This window comes from Ruditapes philippinarum, unplaced genomic scaffold, assembly GCF_026571515.1.
Source record: "Ruditapes philippinarum isolate M1 unplaced genomic scaffold, ASM2657151v2 ctg6445_1_1_1_1, whole genome shotgun sequence".
Taxonomy (NCBI): Eukaryota; Metazoa; Mollusca; class Bivalvia; order Venerida; family Veneridae; genus Ruditapes; species Ruditapes philippinarum.
In genome coordinates this window covers 153,295-176,452 of record NW_026855196.1, presented here as the reverse complement: position 1 = coordinate 176,452, position 23,158 = coordinate 153,295, and the positions used below count along the sequence as shown (strand labels likewise).

General features: G+C 31.6%; 1 protein-coding gene across 1 annotated transcript; it reads left to right on the top strand.

The window, feature by feature from the left end:
• The first annotated feature begins 3,685 nt into the window (after positions 1 to 3,685).
• On the top strand, positions 3,686 to 4,785 carry LOC132742410 (uncharacterized). Its single transcript, XM_060730830.1, has 3 exons — positions 3,686 to 3,692; positions 4,094 to 4,240; positions 4,595 to 4,785. The coding sequence occupies exons 1-3, from the start codon at positions 3,686 to 3,688 to the stop codon at positions 4,783 to 4,785; spliced, it is 345 nt and encodes a 114-aa protein (XP_060586813.1).
• The last annotated feature ends 18,373 nt before the right edge of the window (positions 4,786 to 23,158 follow it).

The following is a 23,158-nucleotide window of genomic DNA, read 5'->3' as shown; positions in this document are numbered from 1 at the left end:
TGGTCTTTCAAACGGCCAAGATTCACAAGTATCCCACTAAAGGTATAGATCTTTGCATAATTGTCTAGCAAGTTTTCAAATGTTTTGAAAGCTTAGTTACATTAAATAATAACCGTCGTGAAACGTTATATATTAATGCAGTCGCTTATTCTTTATGAAAAGTAACTATTTACTACAAACTGTCATATTTGTGATTTTACATTTAAAAGAAAAAGGAAATTTTCGGCTGAGCGGTGTATAGTTTCATAGGGAAAATAAAGTTAAAGTCCTACAAAGCAACGCCATTTGGTTTTCACTTACAGACAATTTTATCACTTACAGACATTTATCAGAGTGGTTAAATACATGTATATTGAGGAGTCCTACTTTGGGAATGATTAACAAATATTTTAAACTTTTACTTGTGAAGAGGTGTTTGTAATACAGAGGTCGGACAGTATATTTGATCTGAAATTTATGCATGGTAAAGGAAGTTGTACCTTCTTCCTATTCTTAAAGGCCCACAACGCAATATTTTTCAATTCTCAAAAACGTCATAATTTGTAACATCCTCCAATTTCAAAAAAAAATTATTATTCCTGAAACAGGTGAACCATCTTTGACTTTGGAATATTTGGTTTAATGAACTAGTAAAGTAAACCTCTCTTATAGTGGACGTGGTTACAGCGAACGTCCGGTTATAAGGCGAATTTTGCCCTATATTTTATACAAAAAATACAACGGTTGTAAGGAATTATCGCTTATAATGAATTCATTTTTAAGTCCCAGTTCAGTACAGAAAATCACACTTTTATAAGGAAATCCTAAATATCGCATATCCGAAAATATATCCCCACTTTTACTTTCGTTTTCATCGGCACGGATGACTGAGGAAAAATTGATTCTGATATTATCACAGACATATTAGGAACAAATAATGTGGATGACTGTCAGTCATCCAAAGACGAGAGCAATTTAGATGATCTGCCGGTAGTTTCAAGAACAGAAGTTATAATTGATTCTTTGTATAAGACTTTGTCGTACTTCGAGTCTAATGCACATGTAAAAGAACCAGTTTTCTAAAAAGTTTATTGGATATTGAATTTTAACGAAAGAATTGTAAGCATTCGCAAACTAAATTCAGCGTCTTCTTCAAAGCAAAGTGACTTTTTTTCTACATGATACTGTATTGTCAATAAATAACAATATTGTACATATCATATGATCATGTTCTAGATACATTTATATATGAAATATGAAAAACAAGATCAACAAGGAAAGGCGGCGTTCAATGAACGCAACCCCCATATGACCCAGCAACAAGAACCAATGGCAAGGAGCCCAGGCGGACCCCAAACATAAAAAGGACCTCTTTATTAAAAAAATGGCATCGTCTACCATTTTGAAGAGCATTTGTTTAAAAGAATAACTCATTTTGGTTCGTCATTGTTGTCTCCATTACATTGATTCAATAAAGAAATAATTGCAATGTTTTTTTAATAAAGAGGTCCTTTTTATGTTTGGGGTCCGCCTGGGCTCCTTGCCATTGGTTCTTGTTGCTGGGTCATATGGGGGTTGCGTTCATTGAACGCCGCCTTTCCTTGTTGATCTTGTTTTTCATATTTCATATATAAATGTATCTAGAACATAATTATACGATATGTACAATATTGTTATTTATTGACAATACAGTATCATGTAGAAAAAAGTCACTTTGCTTTAAAGTAGTCGCTTATTTTAGTTTACGAATGCTTACAATTCTTCCGGTAAAATTCAATATTCAATAATCTTTTTAGAAAACTGGTTCCTCTACATGTGCATTAGACTCGAAGTACGACAAAGGCTTATGGAAAGAATCAATAGCTTCTGTTTTTGAAACTACCGGCAGATCATCTTTATTGCTCTCGTCTTTGGATGACTGACAGTCAGCGACATTATTTGTTCCTAATATTTCTGTGATAATATCCGAATCAATTTTTTTCCTCAGTCATCCGTGCCGATGAAAACGAAGTAAAAATGCGGGATATACAATGTATTTACGGAAAGCCGATATTTAGGACTTCGTTATAAAAGTAAAATTTTCTGTACTGAATTTGGACTTAAAAATGAGTTCCTTATAAGCGATAATTCCTTACAACCGTGTTCGCTATAATCGTATTTTTTGTATAAAATATAGGACAAAATTCTCCTTATAACCGGACGTTCGCTGTAACCGTGTCCACTATAAGAGAGGTTTACTTTACTAGTTCATTGAATCAAATATTCCAAAGTCAAAGATGGTTCACCTGTTTCAGGAATAATAATTTTTTTTTGAAATTGGAGGATGTTACAAATTATGACGTTTTTGAGAATTGAAAAATATTGCGTTGTGGGCCTTTAAGAATAGGAAGAAGGTACAACTTCCTTTACCATGCATAAATTTCAGATCAAATATACTGTCCGACCTCTGCAGAACGGCCATCTGTATTACAAACACCTCTTCACAAGTAAAAGTTTAAAATATTTGTTAATCATTCCCAAAGTAGGACTCCACAATATACATGTATTTAACCACTCTGATAAATGTCTGTAAGTGATAAAATTGTCTGTAAGTGAAAACCAAATGGCGTTGCTTTGTAGGACTTTAACTTTATTTTCCCTATGAAACTATACACCGCTCAGCCGAAAATTTCCTTTTTCTTTTAAATGTAAAATCACAAATATAACAGTTTGTAGTTAATAGTTACTTTTCATAAAGAATAAGCGACTGCATTAATATATAACGTTTCACGACGGTTATTATTTAATGTAACTAAGCTTTCAAAACATTTGAAAACTTGCTAGACAATTATGCAAAGATCTATACCTTTAGTGGGATACTTGTGAATCTTGGCCGTTTGAAAGACCAAGACAGTGGTACTATTTTAGGTACAGGATATTCTGCCGGCCGTTTGCTTGATGAAGGCTCTAAATGGTCCTGGACAGAACTACACTGCGTTGAATCTGAGCGTTTGCCACCGACATACGATGAAGAATATGTCACGCCAAAGAACTGGTCCAACGAGTTCTTTTATCGTGCTGTGTCCTTCAAGTTATTCCAACACAGAGGACACAAGAACCGTGCTGTCTTCCTTTCCTTTAGTGTAAATGCACTTTCAGTTAAATGCTCTAGTTGCTCTCGTGCAGTTTGCTTGCTTTCTAATTCTCTCTAAAGTGAAAAGCGGTAATAACCGCCACTTTCCCCAGGCTTTTTCAAAAAAAGCCCTTTCACAATTAGCACAAGTTGCCATTCTCCAAACTTCTGTAAAGATACAGTATAGATTCATGTTTAAAGGTCTGTGTCGAACGCAGAAATGACACACAAAGCACGAGTTTATAATTCTATTTATAAATTAATGACCTGGGTCCCTATCATAGATTAATACCGATCGACATGCTGTTGGCCTGTATTGAAAATTATTAAAAACGGTTATGTTTCAAAGCTAAATAAATTATCTGTATCTTAAAAGGCATTTCTATAATTCACATGCTCATTAAATTCCGTTCATAAGCTCATCATTTAAATTGTGTAATTGTATAACACAAATAACAGTTTCATAAAAATACATTAAAATACATATATTAGTTTATTGTCATTAATAACGATGGATTTGGATAAACGAAGAAATTGTTTTGAGGAAAGAAAAGCCAACATAATAAAACATTTCAGCTCAAAAATGAATAATTAATGACAGGTTTGTCAATAGCTCCTTGGATTTCTGCGACTGGTTTTAGGAAGACCATGTGCTTTGGGATTAATTCTATTGTACACAATAACATTGATTGTTTAGTACTTTGTATGATATTAGTTCTAACTACTACCCTTCTTTACAATTTGTTAGCATGTATCACAAAGTTCAAAGCTTTTTCCAGTTGTATGTATCTCACATGTTCTACAACATGTTATTACAAAAATACAAACACATTTTTGGACATTCTACAGAAAGGCAAATCAAAGATTGCAAAAAAGTTAATGTGCCCCTAATTTCTATTTTTTTAATTTTGTTTTCATGCAGTGCAAGTCGTGACTTTAGTTTTCTGATTTCTTCGCCAGAGTCAGTGTTAAAATCTTCATGGAGAAATGGTTTTTTTTAAGACGTAAGGCAAATTCGTAAATCTTCCATAATTTTCGACGAAGTGCATTGCCTTTCTGAATGGGGAGAAAGTTTTCGTCCAAAATACCGGGAAATGGCCCAATTAAGAAGCTGTTTTAAAGTTCTTTTCCTTGCAATCAGTACCACAAGTACAAAAATGTAAAAAAAGACATCATTTCAATTCAAAAACTTGACATTGAAGAAACCGTCATTGTTTCGAAGTCACCACATCGATAAAATATAATATTATCGTGTTTTAAAAGGCAACAGAAACCGTTTGAAGATGAGCTTTCCTTTCTCGTTGATCATATAAAAAACGGCAAAAAGTCCAAAAAAATAATATTTATTGCCGTTCCATAGATGTAGTCGCGGAGGTTTTTATTTCATTAAAAGAAGCATTGAATAAAAAATGCATATGTTGACGACATTCAGAATTCATAATAGAAATGTACCATAAATGCACACAAATAAACCAAGGATTGTGAATGATTTCTCAAAACAAGGCTGTCATCCGTTGTTTAGCTTGGGAATTGACATTGATATACCTGACATAGTTGTGGTTATACACATTGGTTGTCCAAAATATGTCATATCATATTGGCAGGAAGCGGGTAGATGTGCAAGAGATGGGCGCTGTGGCCTTAGTTTAATTATGAATGCTTATTTTTACGGCATCGCTGAAAAGCACAGATAAGAGTATGGCAGAAATTGTACAAATTTCTAAAGAAAGATGTATTAAAAAATGGTACTTCGAAAATTTAATGTCAGTGATGCTGATTTTTTTAAAATTTTCTGTGTGTTTGGTATGTAAGGTAAATGCGTATGCACTTCTTGTACTTGTTGCTCAACCTGTGCAAAGAAGTACCCTTGTACTGACAGGAGTGGTTTAGCTGTGAAGAATTTTTTTAGCTTACAATTATATTTTTGAGTGAAAAATGAGGATTGCCTTGTTTTATCTCGCAATTAAAATACATGATTTTAATATTCATTACAGGTTTTCGGTTTCTAACTTATTACTTTCATATTTTTCGAAATTATATAATTTAGTGATAATGTACCAAAGAAGACATGTTTTATAAGATATGATTTACTACAGATCTGCTTTTATCAAATAATAGATCGATCTTTTTTATGGAACTTATGCATAAAGAAAATTATACATAGCGGAACTATTCAAGATCATGACAGTTTAGTACAAAATGATAGACACATGCTGAATAGTGCGCTGTAGTTCCGAGTGGAATTGAGGATTGCTTCGATTTTTTCGCAATAAATATTTTTCATTATACATGTAGTACATATTATTATTTACTTATATAAAATCAAATATTGAAACATATTGATGAAATAAGATGTTTATTTTCATTTTTCCGTATTTTTACTGTAAACAGTTATTTTTCACTGCAATGAAACATATATTCACCGGTTTCTTGCCGGACTACTTTCTTCTAAATTCAGCATAACACAAAATGGAAGTGGAAGTCTTTCAAATTGTCACGTATGATAAGAGAAAAATGTATGTATTAAACAGAAAATGCAAGTTTTATACCAATCGATAAAAATTAAGCGTAGCTAGGTCATGTATGTAGCTGTGTTTAAAAAAAATCTTAAATATCCTCTATGTATTCTATTCATAACAATAATATATTTTATTTTTTTTATTGTAATGTTCATCGCTTTGTAATATTGTTTCATTACATGCAAACAAGGAACGGAAACGAACCAAAACTAAACAAAAAAAAAAAATACACACAGACACACAAATATACAAATATGGGGGCGTGCACAGTTGATCACACTATGGGAAAAAAATCGTCTTAACGCCGATTCGTAATTAACATGTAAAGTTTCAATATGGCTGAATACTGATGAAAACAAGGTTGAAGGTTGAAAATTTAAACCAGCATTCGTACAAATGTAGAGGAGAATTTGATACTGTTGCATTGCTGATTAAATAAAGGTATATTTTGTCTTGCCTTGCACATTTTCACCGTATATCCTTTACTTTTATAAATTTGATTTATGCTACATCTTTCTGATACAATCCGTTTAGACTTTGAAAAGCCTTGATAATATAAAATGTAAAATGTCCCAATGATGAATGTAAAATGTTAAAGAACTTTTTTCACGGCTCATTATTTGGACTATATAGTGTATAGTTTAAAACTAAATATTCATCATTTAAACATTTGAAAAAATGCAGATATATTAATCATTTATCAGATTGATAATAGCCATGTTGCGCAGTTATTCAGATAAGATATCGACCTTTCCGGTGGTATGGGGTGTGAGATATTTTACACATTCCATTATTTTTGACAAACCACCGAATCTGCAATTTTGTTTTCCGGACTTCTCCTAAAAAAAAAAAACTTTGCAATTTCATCCAAACTTTACAGGAATGATCATTATCAGTTATCTTTGAAGTTTGTCCAGACTCTTTTTCTCTTTTACCAGTAAATAAATTAAACTGAACTGAAGATTTACTGGATTAATTGTTAGCTAAAGTTCTTGCTCGGATTACACGGGTTCTCCGGTTGAATGATTTTTGGTTGAGTGATGGCCCTTTAAAAAAACGTTTTGACGTGTTATTAATTTTTGTGTTGCCTACTGTACAGTAGCTGAAATATGCTACAGGGTAGCTACAACTTTGTCGTATGTCCATCCGTCTGTCTAAACAAAACTTATGCCGACTTCTTCTCAAAAACTACTGGTGCAATTGCAAGAATTGACCTGGGGCATGTCATCGGCATTTTCCAGTTCAATGATTTTTATTTCTTAAAGCTTTGCTTAGACTATTTCTCTTATATTCCTTATGCAACTTGATCGGTACCACAAGAACGTGTGTTTAATCAATGTGTTTTCCGGTGATTTTTGGCCGACTTTCAAACTCGGGTAATGAAAGAAAACAATACTGTTTAGTTTAATTTCAAAAAATATCATCAAAATTGGGAGAAGAATTGTTAAAAAATAATTCCAATTAAAAATTCACAATTATTATACCATATGAATTAATGAACAATAATACGTTTTTAACAGATAAACAATTAATTATCAATACCTATTTATATGTATTATACGAACTTTTTATTATGAATATATATAAGGATCATGGTGTTACCATATTGTCATGCTGTAATGCATGTTTTAACCAACGACATTGATTTTATATGTAGACACCGACTGCCTGATAAGGTTATTAATGATTTATTAATTAAGATCAAACATGCACTGTTCATACCAAGTGAAATAACAAAGACGAAACTCCATCGCGGAAAGGAATTAACATTAGTGTTATGCCCGTTTTCCAATCCATATATTATATTATTGCGATGTAAAATGATAAATGCATGGTAAATTTGCTAGATTAAATATGTTTAAACTAAGTTAAGATTGAGTTTGATATTAACTATTAACCTGCAGCGTTTAGATAATAGGATGTACTTTATTATACTTTAAAGATTTTAAACCCGCTACTAAAATTGATTTAATTGTCGTACATACAATTAAGTGCATAAATAATGTAAACAAATATTTAGATAAATCTAGTGACCAGTTATAGTTATACAGTTATTGGAGGTAATTGAATATACGTGATGAATTGTACAATGATGAGACTTAAATAAAATATTTAACTATGAGTGATATTTCAGCAAAAACGCATTTCACTAAAATCTCCAAAGGTTCACAAAGTGATAACGCCAAAGCGACTTTGGGCTTTCTTTAGGGATTCTGTTTTCTCTATTTTATATAGAAAATTAATCTTTTTCTGTAGAATATTGACCGTTGGAGGTTTCATCATTCTATAAAGGTCACTTAAATTCGTTACATCAGCTTCCAAATAATCATCTTTTCGTCTGCAAATGTTTCAAAGGAAACTATTGTTCAATGACGAAAATATAACAGTTTAAAATATTTTACACCGTCTAAATATGGCAGCATGCCAGTGCTGAAATTTGCTTGATAACGAAAAAATTAATTCGCAATTACGTAATATCAATTTACATCCAAGTTGCCATATATTCATATTTCAATCCAAATTATACTCCCCCCACACACTTTTTCAGTAACATGATTATTCAAAATAGATGGCAAAAAATCAAAATGTTTTAATTTCTGAGACAATTAATCTTTTCTGACATTTTTTCTTTAAAAAAGTAACAGGCTTATATAATTACTTTCTTTAATCATACACATCAGTAAACTTAAGGGGGCTGTCCTCCAGATTTTCACTAAAAACAAAAGATCCTTAAAAATTATGTATGGGTAGCGCATGCACTAACACGAGCTATCGTGTAAACTCAAACAACAGGCGATTGAAGTAAGTTATAATCAGTACTGTTACACCGTCACGTTAAGGTACACGACTTAGGAAAAAACATTTATAAAAACTGTATTTACCTGACTTATAAGTAAGCAGGACCTTATTTTATAAATATTAACAAAATATTACCAAACCCTTAAAATGATAATATTTTCTATTTTTTTGTCTGTCATCTGGTTGCTAGCCCCTTTAAAACCCACATGTAAGGTTGCCCTTTTATTTTTTTTTGAAAAATTATCAATTTCATAAAATGGGACATAGTTTTACCAAAATTTAAACCAGGGGCATTTTTCCAAAATAGCTGATTTTTTTAAAAATCAAGGTCATTGTGTCATTTACCTGTGACGACTAGCCCATAATTCAAAAGGTGTCATTTACTGGTCAGGGCCTCTCCCCTCAGTAAATGTCATAGGTATAAAGGTATTGAGTCGACAAGAAAAAAAGCTTTGGTGCCAGTAGTGATCCCGTTTAAAAACAGGATTGACTTCGTAAAAATCGAAACATTAATTCGTATTTAAGCATTAATATTTCGTGATTCCGAATCAATATTTCGTTAAAACAAATAAAGTACAAGGAAAAAAAATGGACTTGCGTGCAACACATTGTGCCTATCAGATAAGTTTAATAATGAAATAGATGGGACTTAGAACATATAAACTAAAGTACACTGTATGCATATATATTTACAAAACAGATATATCTTAATATAAACTAAAGTACACTGTTTGCATATATATTTACAAAACAGATATATCTTAATATAAACTAAAGTACACTGTATGCATATATATTTACAATACAGATAAAGTAGTTTTATATTCAAGAAGAGGATTACAACGGAAGATAAGACTTTTAAGATTCTTCTCCTTTTAGTGTATTTTTTCAAGTGCCAAGTTTCGTACCACATAAACATTTTGGAATAATATAAATGCAAAAATATGTAGCAAGTAAGAAACTATATAGCAATCTATACTGACTGAAAATTACTGTTTCAATGTGATGTTGTAGCTAATGAAAACATAATTAAGAAGCGAGATAGGTCTAGTTAAGAAAAGGAAAGAATGTTCATACAATTAGATCAGAGAAGTCGTGTTGTTTTGGATATGTGAATATGAACATACTTGAAAATAGTGGCTTTATCTTTATCAGGGACTTCTGGGTTGCCGAATAGAAAAATATTAAGATTAATATTGAAATTATTAAGACTTTCTTTGAAACTCATTCTGACTTTATGCGTTAAAGAGCATTCAAAAAATATAAATACTTTCTATTTGCCTGCACTTATATAACGGTGTAGAAAGTTATTATTGATTCAGAAAAAGGTGATAGTTAAAGGAGCTGCATTTTGTGCGTAAACTTGCGTGTAATAGTTTAAGTTTCCTTTCACCATATTAGAAGTTGTTTTGAGTAGATTTCATGTTACTTTGTAGATAATTTTTGAACAGTAAAAGTGTTGGCAAATTTCGTATGTTAAGGGGTAGGTTGTTCCACTCATGTATGGCAGTTGGGAAGAAATAATTAAAATAAAATGTTGTTCTTGCTGATATATCACTTGTATCATTTGAGTGCCTTGTATCGAGTGTTCTAGACAAAGCCAGGTATTCGACGCCGTATCAAATTTAAAAAAAAATAAGCCTATGGTTATGCCGTTTCTGCTCTAATGTTTCCCAACAGACTTCATTTTTAAGATTTTCTTTTTGAACAAGCCTTGTTGCATCCGAAACTATTCTATTCTAGCACATTCGTTTTGAACTTTATTTAAGAGATCAGGTTCATATTAAAATTAACTTCAGATGAGAAAGAGAGAATGTTTAGAACGGTATATCTGTCTCAATGCATGCTATTGTAAATGTAGGGGCGCCCAATTTAGAACGATAAAATTTATGGAAATTAAAATTTGCGTTTCAGCATTAAGCTTCTAGTTTTGTATCAATATCTATAAATAAACTATATACTTTCAATGATTAATGTCGATAAAATTTGCATTATTATTGGATAATTTGATTGTATGTACATTTGGAAATTGTTCTGCTTCTTTGGTAAACCTTTTTAATTGTACTGTTTGGACAAACAACTTTACCAGAAACCAAATTTATTCACCTTTTCCTTCGATACAAAAGTGGTTACTATAGACAAAAGTGACTTTTTGTTGCAAGCCTTGCACAGTAAGCACATTTTATGAATTAAAAACTTACATGTTAATATTCTTTATCAAGCTGACAAATTTATCATTTTTATAGAATGATGTCATCTTCGCAAAAAGAGCTTCTACAACCAAGATTCGTATAAATAATTAAAATCAGTCGTAATTCTGTTGATAAGAGACAATTCTTCAGGAGGAGTTACCATTCTTCATTTGTCCGATGTAATGGACCCAGTAATTAAAATTTGAAAGACCTATAACCGCTGTTGCAGTAAGATAAAATCGGGCGTGAAAATAACAAATAAAGCCTGTAATGTATAATTTAAATATGAGATACTTTTGAAGTACAAACAAGTGACACATGTTCTTTTGGATAAGCCATCAGATAATTTGTCATCACACTGACTGAGATCTTAATCTGTTATTGGTTTGAGATTTACTGGCATCTCAAACCCTTTGCGAAGTAGTGGTATCTGAAACTCTTTTGCAATATAGTGGTATCTTAAACTCAATATCAGTGACAATACAAACATATATAAATATCCCCTACCAAGACACAACTATTTTGGATAAATTCTTGAAAAAATCTGATTTTGTACATGTCTATATAATTTATTTTTGTAAAATGGAATGGATAAAGATGCTGAGTTTGCTTTTCATTTTAACAGCATGTAATATTATAGTCCTAGACCAGCTTTTTTCAGACAGCACAAATAAAATTCGCTTTGCTCCGTACATATCACTTCAACCAAGTAAATTACCTGTATCTACAATTCGCCGCAGAACAAACATCGAGGCCATTGAAAATGTAACAGTTGGATGGAAAACATTTTGTGAACAGAATCTTAAGGGAAACATTTCTTTAGCTAAATATGTAGATAAAGTAGGTGTCAAAAGTAATTGTGGCGCAAATAAAACCTACCTATTAAAAATTCCAAAAACATACGCATTTGTGACGGACTCACGTTACATTACTTTGGAAATGAATAAATGCACCTTCCGAGTGAATATGTTTTTAAAAAGCAAACCACGGTTCATCAATGACAAAGTCCTTGTTAAGGGAAATTCCTACAGATGTTATGGATTTCTGTAAGAAAATCTAAATATGATGGTAAAAGTCGAAAACAAATCAACTCAAGTTTTTTGCAAATAAAATTGTCGTAAAATGGCTCTCGATAGACTATGGGGGAAAGTCGAGAATGAGCTTACTACTCTCTTCGGTTAATCGGAAATGTTTTTTTCGAAGAAATGGATACCACAAAATGACGACTACAAGATTTATGTTTTCCATGGAAAACCAGCACTGAATTCATTTACATACATTTTCGTTTTCGAAGGACGTCGTCAAGCGTTTTACACTCCTTCCTGGCGCAAGATAGATATGAAAAAACTTTCATTACCCACGGCAGATGTTGTAAAGCCAAGTTGTTTAAATGAGATGTTGCAAATCGCCAAGCAGCTATCACGTGACTTTTATTTTGTACGTGTAGATATCTATTTAAGTGAAAAACAGATTGTATTTTCAGAATTAAGTATAGCACCAGGGGCTTGTATAAACCCGTTCTCTCCACCTATTGCAGATAAATTTTATGGTTTACTTGCTGCTGGTGGAAATGAAGACCCAGAAAGCATAATTTCAATATTACAGGAAAACAAAAACAAAACAAAACAAAAGTAATTAGAAGATTGCTACTTATTTCGCGCATTGTTATGGTCGAAATATATTGCAGACACGGTTAGATTCAGCTCCTCCGACGGCGGTCGTGGTAAAGCTGTTTAAACGTCTTGGAAAGAACAACATTTAAATAAGAAGAAAAATTGGCAAATAAGTTCATACGACGGTTATCATAGTTTCTTAATTTATGACACTTCAGTGCCAAATTTTTGAAAACTGTATTTAATAATAAACGATATATTTCGAAAATTATCATGCAAGTAATGTTTGAGCCAAAACTCTGAACAAAACAAAAAGAGTTTCTTATCTTTTTTCTGACTGTAATCCGGCCATTATTGTTCAGAAGAAATTGATCAAATTGCAATAAATAGATAATTTACCTATTTAATGTTTGTTTGTTTTTTGTTTTTTTGGTTTTTGTTTTTTTTTTTTTTTTGGGGGGGGGGGGGTTGCGTCACATCGACACAGTGTAGGTCATGTCGCGATGTTCAAGCTTTACTGGTGGAGGAAGACCTCAGGTGCCCTGCCGTGCTTTATTACAGGCACGAACGCGCACCGAGGAAGAACCACCGACATTCCGTAAGCTTGCTGGATAACTTCCTCACATGAAAGAATCCAAAGTCTCTGTCGAGATTCGAGCCCACAGCTGTGGGGGCGGGGGACACGTGGTTGGAAGTCAACGACAGGAAACACTCGGCCAATGTTTTAATACGTAGTGGCAATTATAATTATTAAGCTATTTTTGGACATTTCCCTTTGTTTGAGAAACATAGCGATATGAAATGTTAAACAATTACATTCATCATCACATTATCCCAATCGAATTTCAAAGCTAGAAGTCTGCGTAGTTTGCTTTAAAAATCTGCGGTTGAACAACAATGTTTCATATTATTACCCGTTTCAAATATTAAATCTATAATTACAAAAAAAATTTAATTTAAATCTTGATTGTTTAGTAAATTTGGCTACCTGGCTAAGTAATCCCTTAAACCAATATAACCGTTCAGAATAATAATTTGCATATAAGCAAAATAGAGAATAATATGTTAGCATTAAAGAACATCTAATACAGCGAAACTAGTCCAGAAATGTAAAAAACACACAGTCCCTTTAAAGGAAGGCCTGCAAGCAATATTAAAAGATTGAATGAGCCTACCCATGAAAGGCAGTGTAAAATGCACGTTGAGGGCATGACACTAAAGACAGACAAGACAAAGGTAACGTTCACAGGACGCAGCCCCCCCCCCATTGACACACTCAAGCAGGGCACCCAGAAGGCACCAAACTAAAGATTAGCATGGAAGAACAGTGCTGTCGAAACGGAGCCCCACAATATGCCCCGAATCCCATGCACTCTTGTACTTGTACAAACGTAAACAGTAAAAATAAATATTGCATGTTAATCATTATACTTATTATATTTGTAAGAGAATAATTGGATTATTTGACTATGTTGTTAAACACTTCCCTCAAAAACAGAGAAAAAACCCGCCCGTTTTTTGCCAAAAAAGGGATTCCACTTACGAGTCGGAACGTGTCCCTGTCCCGAAATTTAAATTTATAATATCAAAGGGTTTTCGGCCCTGCCCCGTTTTTCTTTGTGGTTTTCCCCCCTGGGCCCTGGGTTGGGGGTTGGGGTTCCCCTGGGAAAAGTGCTTTGTTGTTTGTTTTTTCATATTTTAGAAATTTTATAGTGGCATGGTTTATCCTCAACCATCTAAACCTAGACTGTCTTTACCTTAACTTGACAGCGAACTTTTCTATTGAAACTGGATAATCTTATAGGAATATATCAGGACCAAAAGTGGGGTTGGGACCACCGTTAAAAGTTTTAAACTTCCCAGAAGTGGCTGTACTACTGACCGCTTCAATTCTTTATCTATTGTGACCAGTCAAGTGCTCTGTAATAATGATAGTGGTCACTATTGTATTCAAAAGGTTAAATGTTTTGATCAAACATCATTAGTTGATCATGATCGTACGTTGCGAAATGAGGAATATAAAGCAAGGGATGGACGTGAAGTGGTTGCACACATGTTTCATGAGAGTTAAATCGTTGCAGACTTGACAAACTGGCTATCGAGTCATGAATATTTACAACAACGGCACGTATTTTCTACATGTACGATGGTTTATATGTTGTTGTTTTTGGTTTTTGTTGTTGTTTTTTTTTTGACATTTTAAATATGCCCATTCTTTAACACATTCGGTTTTGTTTTCTTTTAGCTTCCTAGCTTCTGATTTGACGAAGTTATTGAAGATATAAATTGTTCAGATTTGACAAGTGACAATTCTGGTCTGATTTTCTCCTCATTTGTTCACGTCTTTAAGTTTTTAAGTTCACCAAACAAGATATGGTAAATTTTTGTCAATCATGTGTTAATGCAATACACAAAAATATCTTGTCCAAGTGCATTTGGGTTGCAAGCTTGTATTGTTTTTATTTTATTAACCCGTCAAAAGCATACTGATTGCAAGGTCAATGCACACAATACATTAACCTTCAATAGATTTTCTAAGTTCCGTGAGATGTATGCAGCAAGATGTGATTTATTTAATTTGCATCTGTAAATACTGAGCGACAGTGAGCGTTAAAGCTCAGTAGGGTAAACTACGGGTTTATATTTCTAAGAGCCCTATGTGTAGTAAGATCGAGACCGCGTAGTCACTATCCTTAGCAACCCTTGACATTCACTAGCAACCATTTACTTTCACTAACTTGTGACTTCTGTTGCAAACTATGACTTTCCATAGCAACCATTTGACTTAAATTGCAACTTCTGAATGTCCACAGAAACAAAAGACTTCCGTAGCAACCAGTGACCTTCAACAGCAACCGTTTTATATATGATTATTATGGAACTTAATACAAAAATACCTTATTAGGAATAATTATCTGTCCTTACAACTACGCTAAGCAATAATAATTATATTGACGCCTAAGTTTGCAACCAGAAATAATGGTTTTATTGACCTCTTAATCGACCAAACTTCTTTGTATATAACTGATGTTTTGAAGATTTTAATCCGAATGAATTTATACGTTACTTCTTAAACCATTTTATTTAAAAAAAAGTATTATGTCATGGAGATAATAAAGGTGATGACCTCTGGCAAGAGTGATGTTTGCTTAACAGGGATATTTATGAAATGATCTGAGCACTTTTAAAGGACATTATGATTCACACCAAACATATAATGATGATCTGAATACGATTTTCTCGTTTCCTTGATTTAACATAGAAGTCTACCGGATATTTAGTCCATGTTTCAACTGTAAAGCGAATAACCTTTGTTATAACTCTTGCTTACATTTTATATAAACATCCTGGTTACAGCTAACAATTATTTTACTTTATGCAATTCGACACTGATATGATAGATTGATATGACATTTATTAAAATAACATAAACCATTAAGCATTTATAATAGAGCGTTTGTTTAACAATACATCTTGTGCTATAGAACATCCTGCTTACGTTCACTTTTACAAAGATATAATTCATTGAAAGTAGTCCGCTCTTTAAATCCTTCTTTTGATTCTTGTTCTCTTGGTTTGTATTTACATTTGTTTTTTTCCTTAATTTTATTTCAAGAAAAGATGACAGGATATGGAAAATATACCAGTTAATTGTACCAGTAGATTCAAATGCAATAAAAATGTCAAAGAATGTTAAATAACCATATACTACTAGTATATAGATTTACATATCGACAGAAATTTGTTGCGATTAAAACCTATATACTTTTCTATTCTACATGGTTGAAACGAAAGTTGTTTTTATATCAAAACTGTACGAAATTTATCAGCTAGATAATGCACGGTTGGCAAATAGTTACCTTTGCCAGAACTTTATCGAGGAAATTTCTATGGCCAATTAATTTCATAAAAGATATAATATATTTTGTTACCAAAAAATACAACATTGATTTTTTGAGCTTTGTGCTATTATCTGTATGTCATTATTTGTTTCAATAGAATAATATGTTACTGTATATTATATATTATTTTAGGATGAATTAATATGATATTTAAGGATTGTATATTTAGATCTTATGATATTGTACATTTGTATAGTGAATTATTTCTTTATTTCTTCATTGTTTTTGTTTTATGTTTTAAATCTTAATAATCCATGTGCTTGTCATTGAAAACCCGGTTTTATTGTTTATTTAGGTGTTATGATAGTGAAAATTTACCAATATCTTTTTACTCATTTAATGGTTTTAATTTAGGAAATAAATATCAATCTTAAATGGTGAACTAGAATAATTCACGGTTTGAAATGTGCAGTAATATAGTCACAAATTCCGGTAAGTCTGGTGGATAAATTACAAAGTATCTGAACGATAAACCATGTATCATTGAATTTATAAAACATAGAAAACAAAAGATATTTATTTATATTCTAACATGCTGATAAAAAATGATAACAATATGTAAACAACATCAAGAGGAGAAATAAGTTCATGACATCATTTGCTTGTTGACGTCATATTAAACGTCATAAAAGCGTGTAAGCTTTGTCCTTTTATGTCATGCATATATCATGTAAATTAAATAATGTACTCGATTGATATGTCTGTTAAATATGGGAATAATGTGAAATTTGCTAGAAAATAAACACCAAAGGTAAATAACATATCATTGAGTAAAATTATCTGACGGCCATTGACAGGGGGTCGAACGTAAAGTGGTGCGATACTTCATTTAGCGAGTTGAAATCATGCGATACGGTCTAATGGCCGACGAAAGCGAAAACGAAAGAGGTTATGAGCATGTTTTTCCCCCAATTATATGTTGTCTATTGTAATTTCTTGAAGAATAGCATTGTGCATGCTGATCAGAACTTATAATTGTGCATGATCGTCAAAATGAAATACTAAATTTTACAGTATTTAGAAAGTTATTGAGGTATTTGTTGCTGCAAATTCAACCGTCAACCTGATATGCACATGCAAACGAATAATGTATCAGTAGTTTAAAAACAAGGTATTCGATTAGTTTAAGTCTCGATATCTTTATTATTGATAAAAAAGGATATACAAGAGTAGTTTTCCATATCTATCCGAAAATAAATACAATATTTCCAGATTTCTTATTGTACGCTAATATTTGGCCCGATAAGCCACACATTTTGGTGTTTTTTTTTCTATAGCGACGGCAACTTGCTCATAACAGTACAGTCTTATTCAATATTGGTGAAATATCAAGTTTTGTACTTGTATGTTAATCATATGTAAATCATAGTGTCAATTAAAACAACAGTGTCAATTGATGTATTATATTATGATATAGTTAATTTAAATATTCCTTTCTGGGTTAAATATTAAAATTAGGTAAGTTATTGCACAGAAACTTGAAATTCTTTTTAAAAAAACCCAATAGAAACGATGATATTCGTTTTGTTCATTCCATTCATTCAGTAAAGGTTTTATCTTTTAATAAAATGTTTTTTCTATTACATATTTATGTTGTCAGAAAAAATAACTTTAATTAAAACAGCAATATATCAGAAGTGTATCTACTACATTTGTACTATTGAATTACATGCACTGGTCGGATAAAACGCCTCCAATCCGTTCTTATGAACATTCAATACCTTGAGAAATACATGATTGTATATTTTTATTTATTTTTTTGTTTGCAATTGAATTTGAAATTTTATGAAAAAAAAACTGGTTTGGTTTTCTCTTTGGATTGGTCGTTATATATTTTTTTAGAAAATTAAAAAAAAACATTGACAAAAGCTTATTAGATGACCCCTATATATTTAATGTCATTTTAGATTAAAGCCATTGTGGCACTTTTATTATACAGGCTTGAAAGCTGTCCTGCTTTTGCCTACTAGCCATACTCCTACTGTTTTTACAAATATTCCTACTATTCCTACTTTTTGAATAAAAATAAACTAAAAAATGTATATATTAACATATAAAAGTTGCAGAATGAAATGAACAACATGATATAAGGACTGATGGCATATACTGCTTTTCTATTGTTTGGGTTCTTTAAGCTGCACGCCTCCAGATGAGCCAAAGTATTTCAAGACAATGAAAATTGAGAAAAATGTACTACTACGTCAAGAAAAATAAAAACAATCAAGATCAATGTTTAAGTTTACATGTTATTTGCAATTTAAGACTGATTTTGCAGTATTTTATCACCATATTTCTACTGCGTTACTAACGCAGTAAGGGCTTTTTTGCACATTTTGACCTCTTTTTGGTTATTTGCATGGCTTGTTAGTGCCAATTGCAATATGTAAATAGCTTTATTTGTTCACCTCACACTATTTTACTGTCAAATACATTATCAAAATGTTCATGAAATTTAACATGAATCTTGATGCGTGCTGCTTTAAAGAGTCCTTTAACATGCATCTGTTGATCTCTTATGCAAGCTAGTGGCTTTCTTAATGTGTGTGAACTGCTGTATTTTGTTGTCTAAGTGCAAGTTGGGGTTAAAAAACATTTTGAACGTGTATGTTGCCTTTTATGTGAATGATGTGCGCTGTAGAAATTCTATATACCTTAATGATGTGCAAACCGAAGTGGGGGGGGGGGGGGATTATGCACAAATCAATAGGTGTGGTAGGGATACCTGAGAATTAGGATACCTTTATTTAAGATATTTGAAATTACGTATGAAATGTTATGTCTTTATTCATAATTTACTTTTTCATTTAGAAAAATGATGGTAATGACACCAGTGTAGGAGTTAAAATTTTCTTTCTATTAAAAGTTTCTGATTATTCATGTTTGCTTGATATGTGCATAATGAATGAGGTGAAATACTTAAACTAAAACCTAAATTATGAGTATCAGTTATTCTTCCCATTCAGAAAATCACTGATTACCACAGTTTAAAAGATATTTAGTAAAATGTGCATAAAAGTAATAAATATGTTAAATTTGCTGTGTCTTTGAAAAAGTCGGTCAGTTGGTCACTGAAACAATAAATAACAATAAACAATGAAACCTACTGGGATATTATTGAACACACAGAAGTACATGATGATAATCTAAGCTACAAATGTTCAAGAATTTGATACATGCAACTTTTGCGCGGATACAAACATTCGCGGAAATGTATTCAACGCAAAAAGCGCTACTTAATAAGTGAGAAATAAGTTCTAGGAATACAATATTGCCTAATCAAAATCAAGAGCAAAATGAAATGTCAGACATATCATAGATAAACGAAAGTGGAGAATTATTGACATAATAAAATTGCATAGATTCTGCAGTAATAAATTAGACTACAGAAAAAGAAACTTAACACACAGTACAAAAAACAAGACTCTTGTTGTTGTGAAGGGCGACACATTTTTGGAATGAAGATACAGTAACTACAAACGTTGTTAAAAATTAAGTGATGACAAGAAATATAGTTACCTAAGATCTTAGAGTAAACGTTACTTTTCCAACTGCGAATTATCACAGGTAGATATCTAAATATCAAATTATCAAAATTAAGTCCAAATAGTAACACTTATATAGATGGTGATACGAAACTTTGATTTGAAGTAAATCAATAAGGAAAGAAGAAGATATAAAAACTTTTTATCAGAAATCCGAAAACGAAGATATATATATGGTAGATCTCTTAGTATAATCATAGGAAAACATGTACAACAAATATGATAATGAAAATATATCGAACAGCGTACAGTTATTTTAACGCACCAAAACCCAGCGTTGAAAACTTGATGAAAAATAGTTGAAAAAGGGTAACAGACTTCCCATTCAATGATAGGCAGTTGGCCGGGAAAGAGCCTGAGTAAGTAAATCTTGACGGGCAAGATAGGTTAATCTTAAAAAATAGTAGATACTACCAAGACTATAATTACAACCTTGGTAATACCTTACGACAAAAACGTATCCATTTTGGCTCAAAATTATGGGCAAAAACAAAAAAAATTAAAAAGGGATGCAGAATTTTTTGACATTCAATATCATTATCTTATTTTTTCACGTTTTTTTTTTTCAAAAAACAAAACTTTAATTAATAATTATTTAAATACAAATAACTCAAAATTTTTATGTTTTGTTAAAAAAAAGGTAACAACGAAAAGCGGTTTCAAACAGTCCCTTCTTTTTTTTATTCTTATAAAATAAAAAAAAATTTTTTTGTACTGAGAAATTAATAATTTATAAATTTGGAAAAAAGAAATAAAAATGGTTTTCCCCCATTTCCCTTTAAAGGGGAAACTTGTTTACTTTTTCTTTAATGCCCTTTTTCGGGAAAAACCGAAAAATATAAATAACTTTCAAATATCAGATGAAAATGACGACTTTTTTTTTTTGATTTTAATAAGCAAAATAAGCAAAAATTTTCAGTTTTCCTTTGTAACTTTTTCATTAAAAACTTAAAGAAGTCTAAATTTTTGTTTTATTTGGGTTAAAAGTTTGTTTTTTATTTTTGTTTTCTTGTAAAAAAACTTTTTTCAATGTTATTTTTCAAGTTTTCCCGTTAAAAAAAAAAACAAAAATCAAAAAATTTACACATAATTTTTTAATTAATTCAGTAAGAGAAAAAAAACTTTTCATTGAAGTATACACACCTTTACAAAAAAGTAAATTATGTATTTCCCACAAATAAAATTTTTTTGCCTAAAAATTAACAAAAAAAGGCTGGAGAAATCAAAAATTAAGGTTTTTAAAAATTTTCCTTTTCTTATTAATAAGGATAAATAAAAAAAAAATTTAAATATAAAATTTTATTTTGGTTTTTTGAAAAACGTAAAAGTTTTAGATTTATCAATTTTAATATATTCATAATTTTTGGGAAAAAAAAAAAAAAAAAAAAAGTCATTTTTTTCCCCCCTTTTTGGGGGGACTTAAATTCCCTTTTTCCCCTTTTTCCCCGCCCCTTTTGGATAAACAAAAAAGTATTAAACAGAGATAAATTTTACGGAAAGAACAGCAGGGAAACACCGGGGTATTCATTTAATTTTGTATTTTAGGTTTTCCCACAGAAAATTTTTCATTTTAATTTTTGGAGGAAAAAAGGTATTTAAAGAAAAATTAACCCCTTCGGAAATTTTCTCAAGTTTTTTATTTTAGGGTTTTTTCGTTTGGGGTTTTTTTTCCAATTTGATTTTTTCCCTTTTTGAAAAAGTTTCATTATTTTTATTTTTTACTTATAAATCCCCCCAATTTAAAAGGAAAAGATCCCCAAAATTGGAACAAGTACATCCGTTCATTTTTGGAAGAGTTTATCCCATCTTCGTTCATTAAAATTTGAATTTTCAACTTTTTTCATGATACTAAAAAAGATTTTTTGAAACCAAAAACAAAGTAAGCGAAAATTTATACGTCCCCGGGTAACGTTAAGGACAATTTTAAAAAAAAAATTTTTAAAAATACTGATTACCGACTTATAGAGTCAGGAACTTAATTATAAATTTTAAAAAAAATATTCCAAAACCAAAAATGTTTGTATTTTTCTTCTCTGGTGGCCAGCCTTTTTTAAAACCCACGTAAGGTGCTTTTTTTTCTGAAAAATTCTAAAAAAAATGGAACATATTTTTTAAAAAATTTAAACCAAAGGGACCTTTTTCCAAAATAGCTGGAAAACCCTGGGATTTTTAAATCGGTATTGTACCTTGACCAATGACGACTGACCCAAAATAAAATGTTCTTTTACGGTCAGGGCCCTCACAACCCCCCCCCTCGAAAAGCAATGGGTACAAGGTATTGAGCCGACAAGAAAAGGATTGCAATTGCGTTTCCTTTTAAACACGGGTTTTCCCCTTCGAAAAAAACGAAAAAATTTGTATTAAAGCATTAAAATTTTTTCGAAAATACGAATCAAATTTTGTAAAAACAAATTAACCCCTCCCGGAAAAAAAGTGTGGAAAATCCCCCTTTGATTTGGGTTTTTTTAGTTTTACGAGTTTGGGGGCAAGAAAATTTGTGTCAATCAAAAATTTAAATGTGAAAAAAAGGGGTTATTAAAGATAAAAAAAATTTAAAGTTCTTTTGATTTGTTTTACAATACAGAAAAAAAAAGTTTTTATCAAAAAGGGGTTTGAAAGGGAAACTAAGATTTTTAAAATTTTTCCCCTTTTTAGTTTACTGTTATAATGTGTCGAGTTTTGTCCCATATAAAAAGGGGTTTAGAAAATCGGGAACATTTTGGAATAATAAATTGCAAAAATGTGAAAACAAAAAAAAACATATACCCAATCAAACTGAGAAAATTACTGTTTCAATGTTGGTTAGCAATAAAACATAATTGAGCCGCGTCCGGCAAAACCAAATAAGGGGTTTTGCAAAGCGGGGATCAGACCACCCTGCGATCCGCCCAGTCTGATCGGATCCATGCTGTTCGCTTTAGTTTCTCTCTTGTTTGGGTTTGGTGGGCGAACAGCAGGTCCTGACGGTTTAAAATCACACAATTATTAATGACCGCGTCAAGAAAACCAACATAATTTTTTGCGCCCGCGGACCCAACCACCTGCGCACCGAAGTTGATCAGGATCCCTGCTTTCGCTTACAGACCCTATAACAAGTAGACACGATAGCAATGCAGGATCCCCGATTAGACTGCGCAAAAGCGCAGGGTGGTCTGGATCCATGTGGTCGCAAACCCTTATGTTGGTTTTGTCGTGACGTGGGCCAATTAAATAGGAATATTAGTTAAAAAAGGGAGGAAAAATTATCAATTTAAAACAGAGAAATCGTGTTGTTTTGGGTATGAAATATGAAAACTTTAAAAAGTGGCATTTTCTGATCAGGGGTATCTGGGTTGCCAAAAAGAAAAAATAAAAATTAATTTTAAATTGAAAACTTTTTTTAAAACTTTTTTTATTGCGTTTAGAGAATTTAAAAAAAAATGTAAATTAGTTTTTCCCTTTCCCCCCCTCACATATCGGGTGAAATTATTTACTCAGAAAAGGGGAAGTTTTAAGAGCGC

Bases quoted from the DNA above. Each gene is read 5' to 3' on its own strand.
- LOC132742410 (XM_060730830.1), top strand. The intron at 4,241-4,594 runs GTACAAAAATGT...TCTCAAAACAAG, and splicing joins CCTTGCAATCAGTACCACAA to GCTGTCATCCGTTGTTTAGC.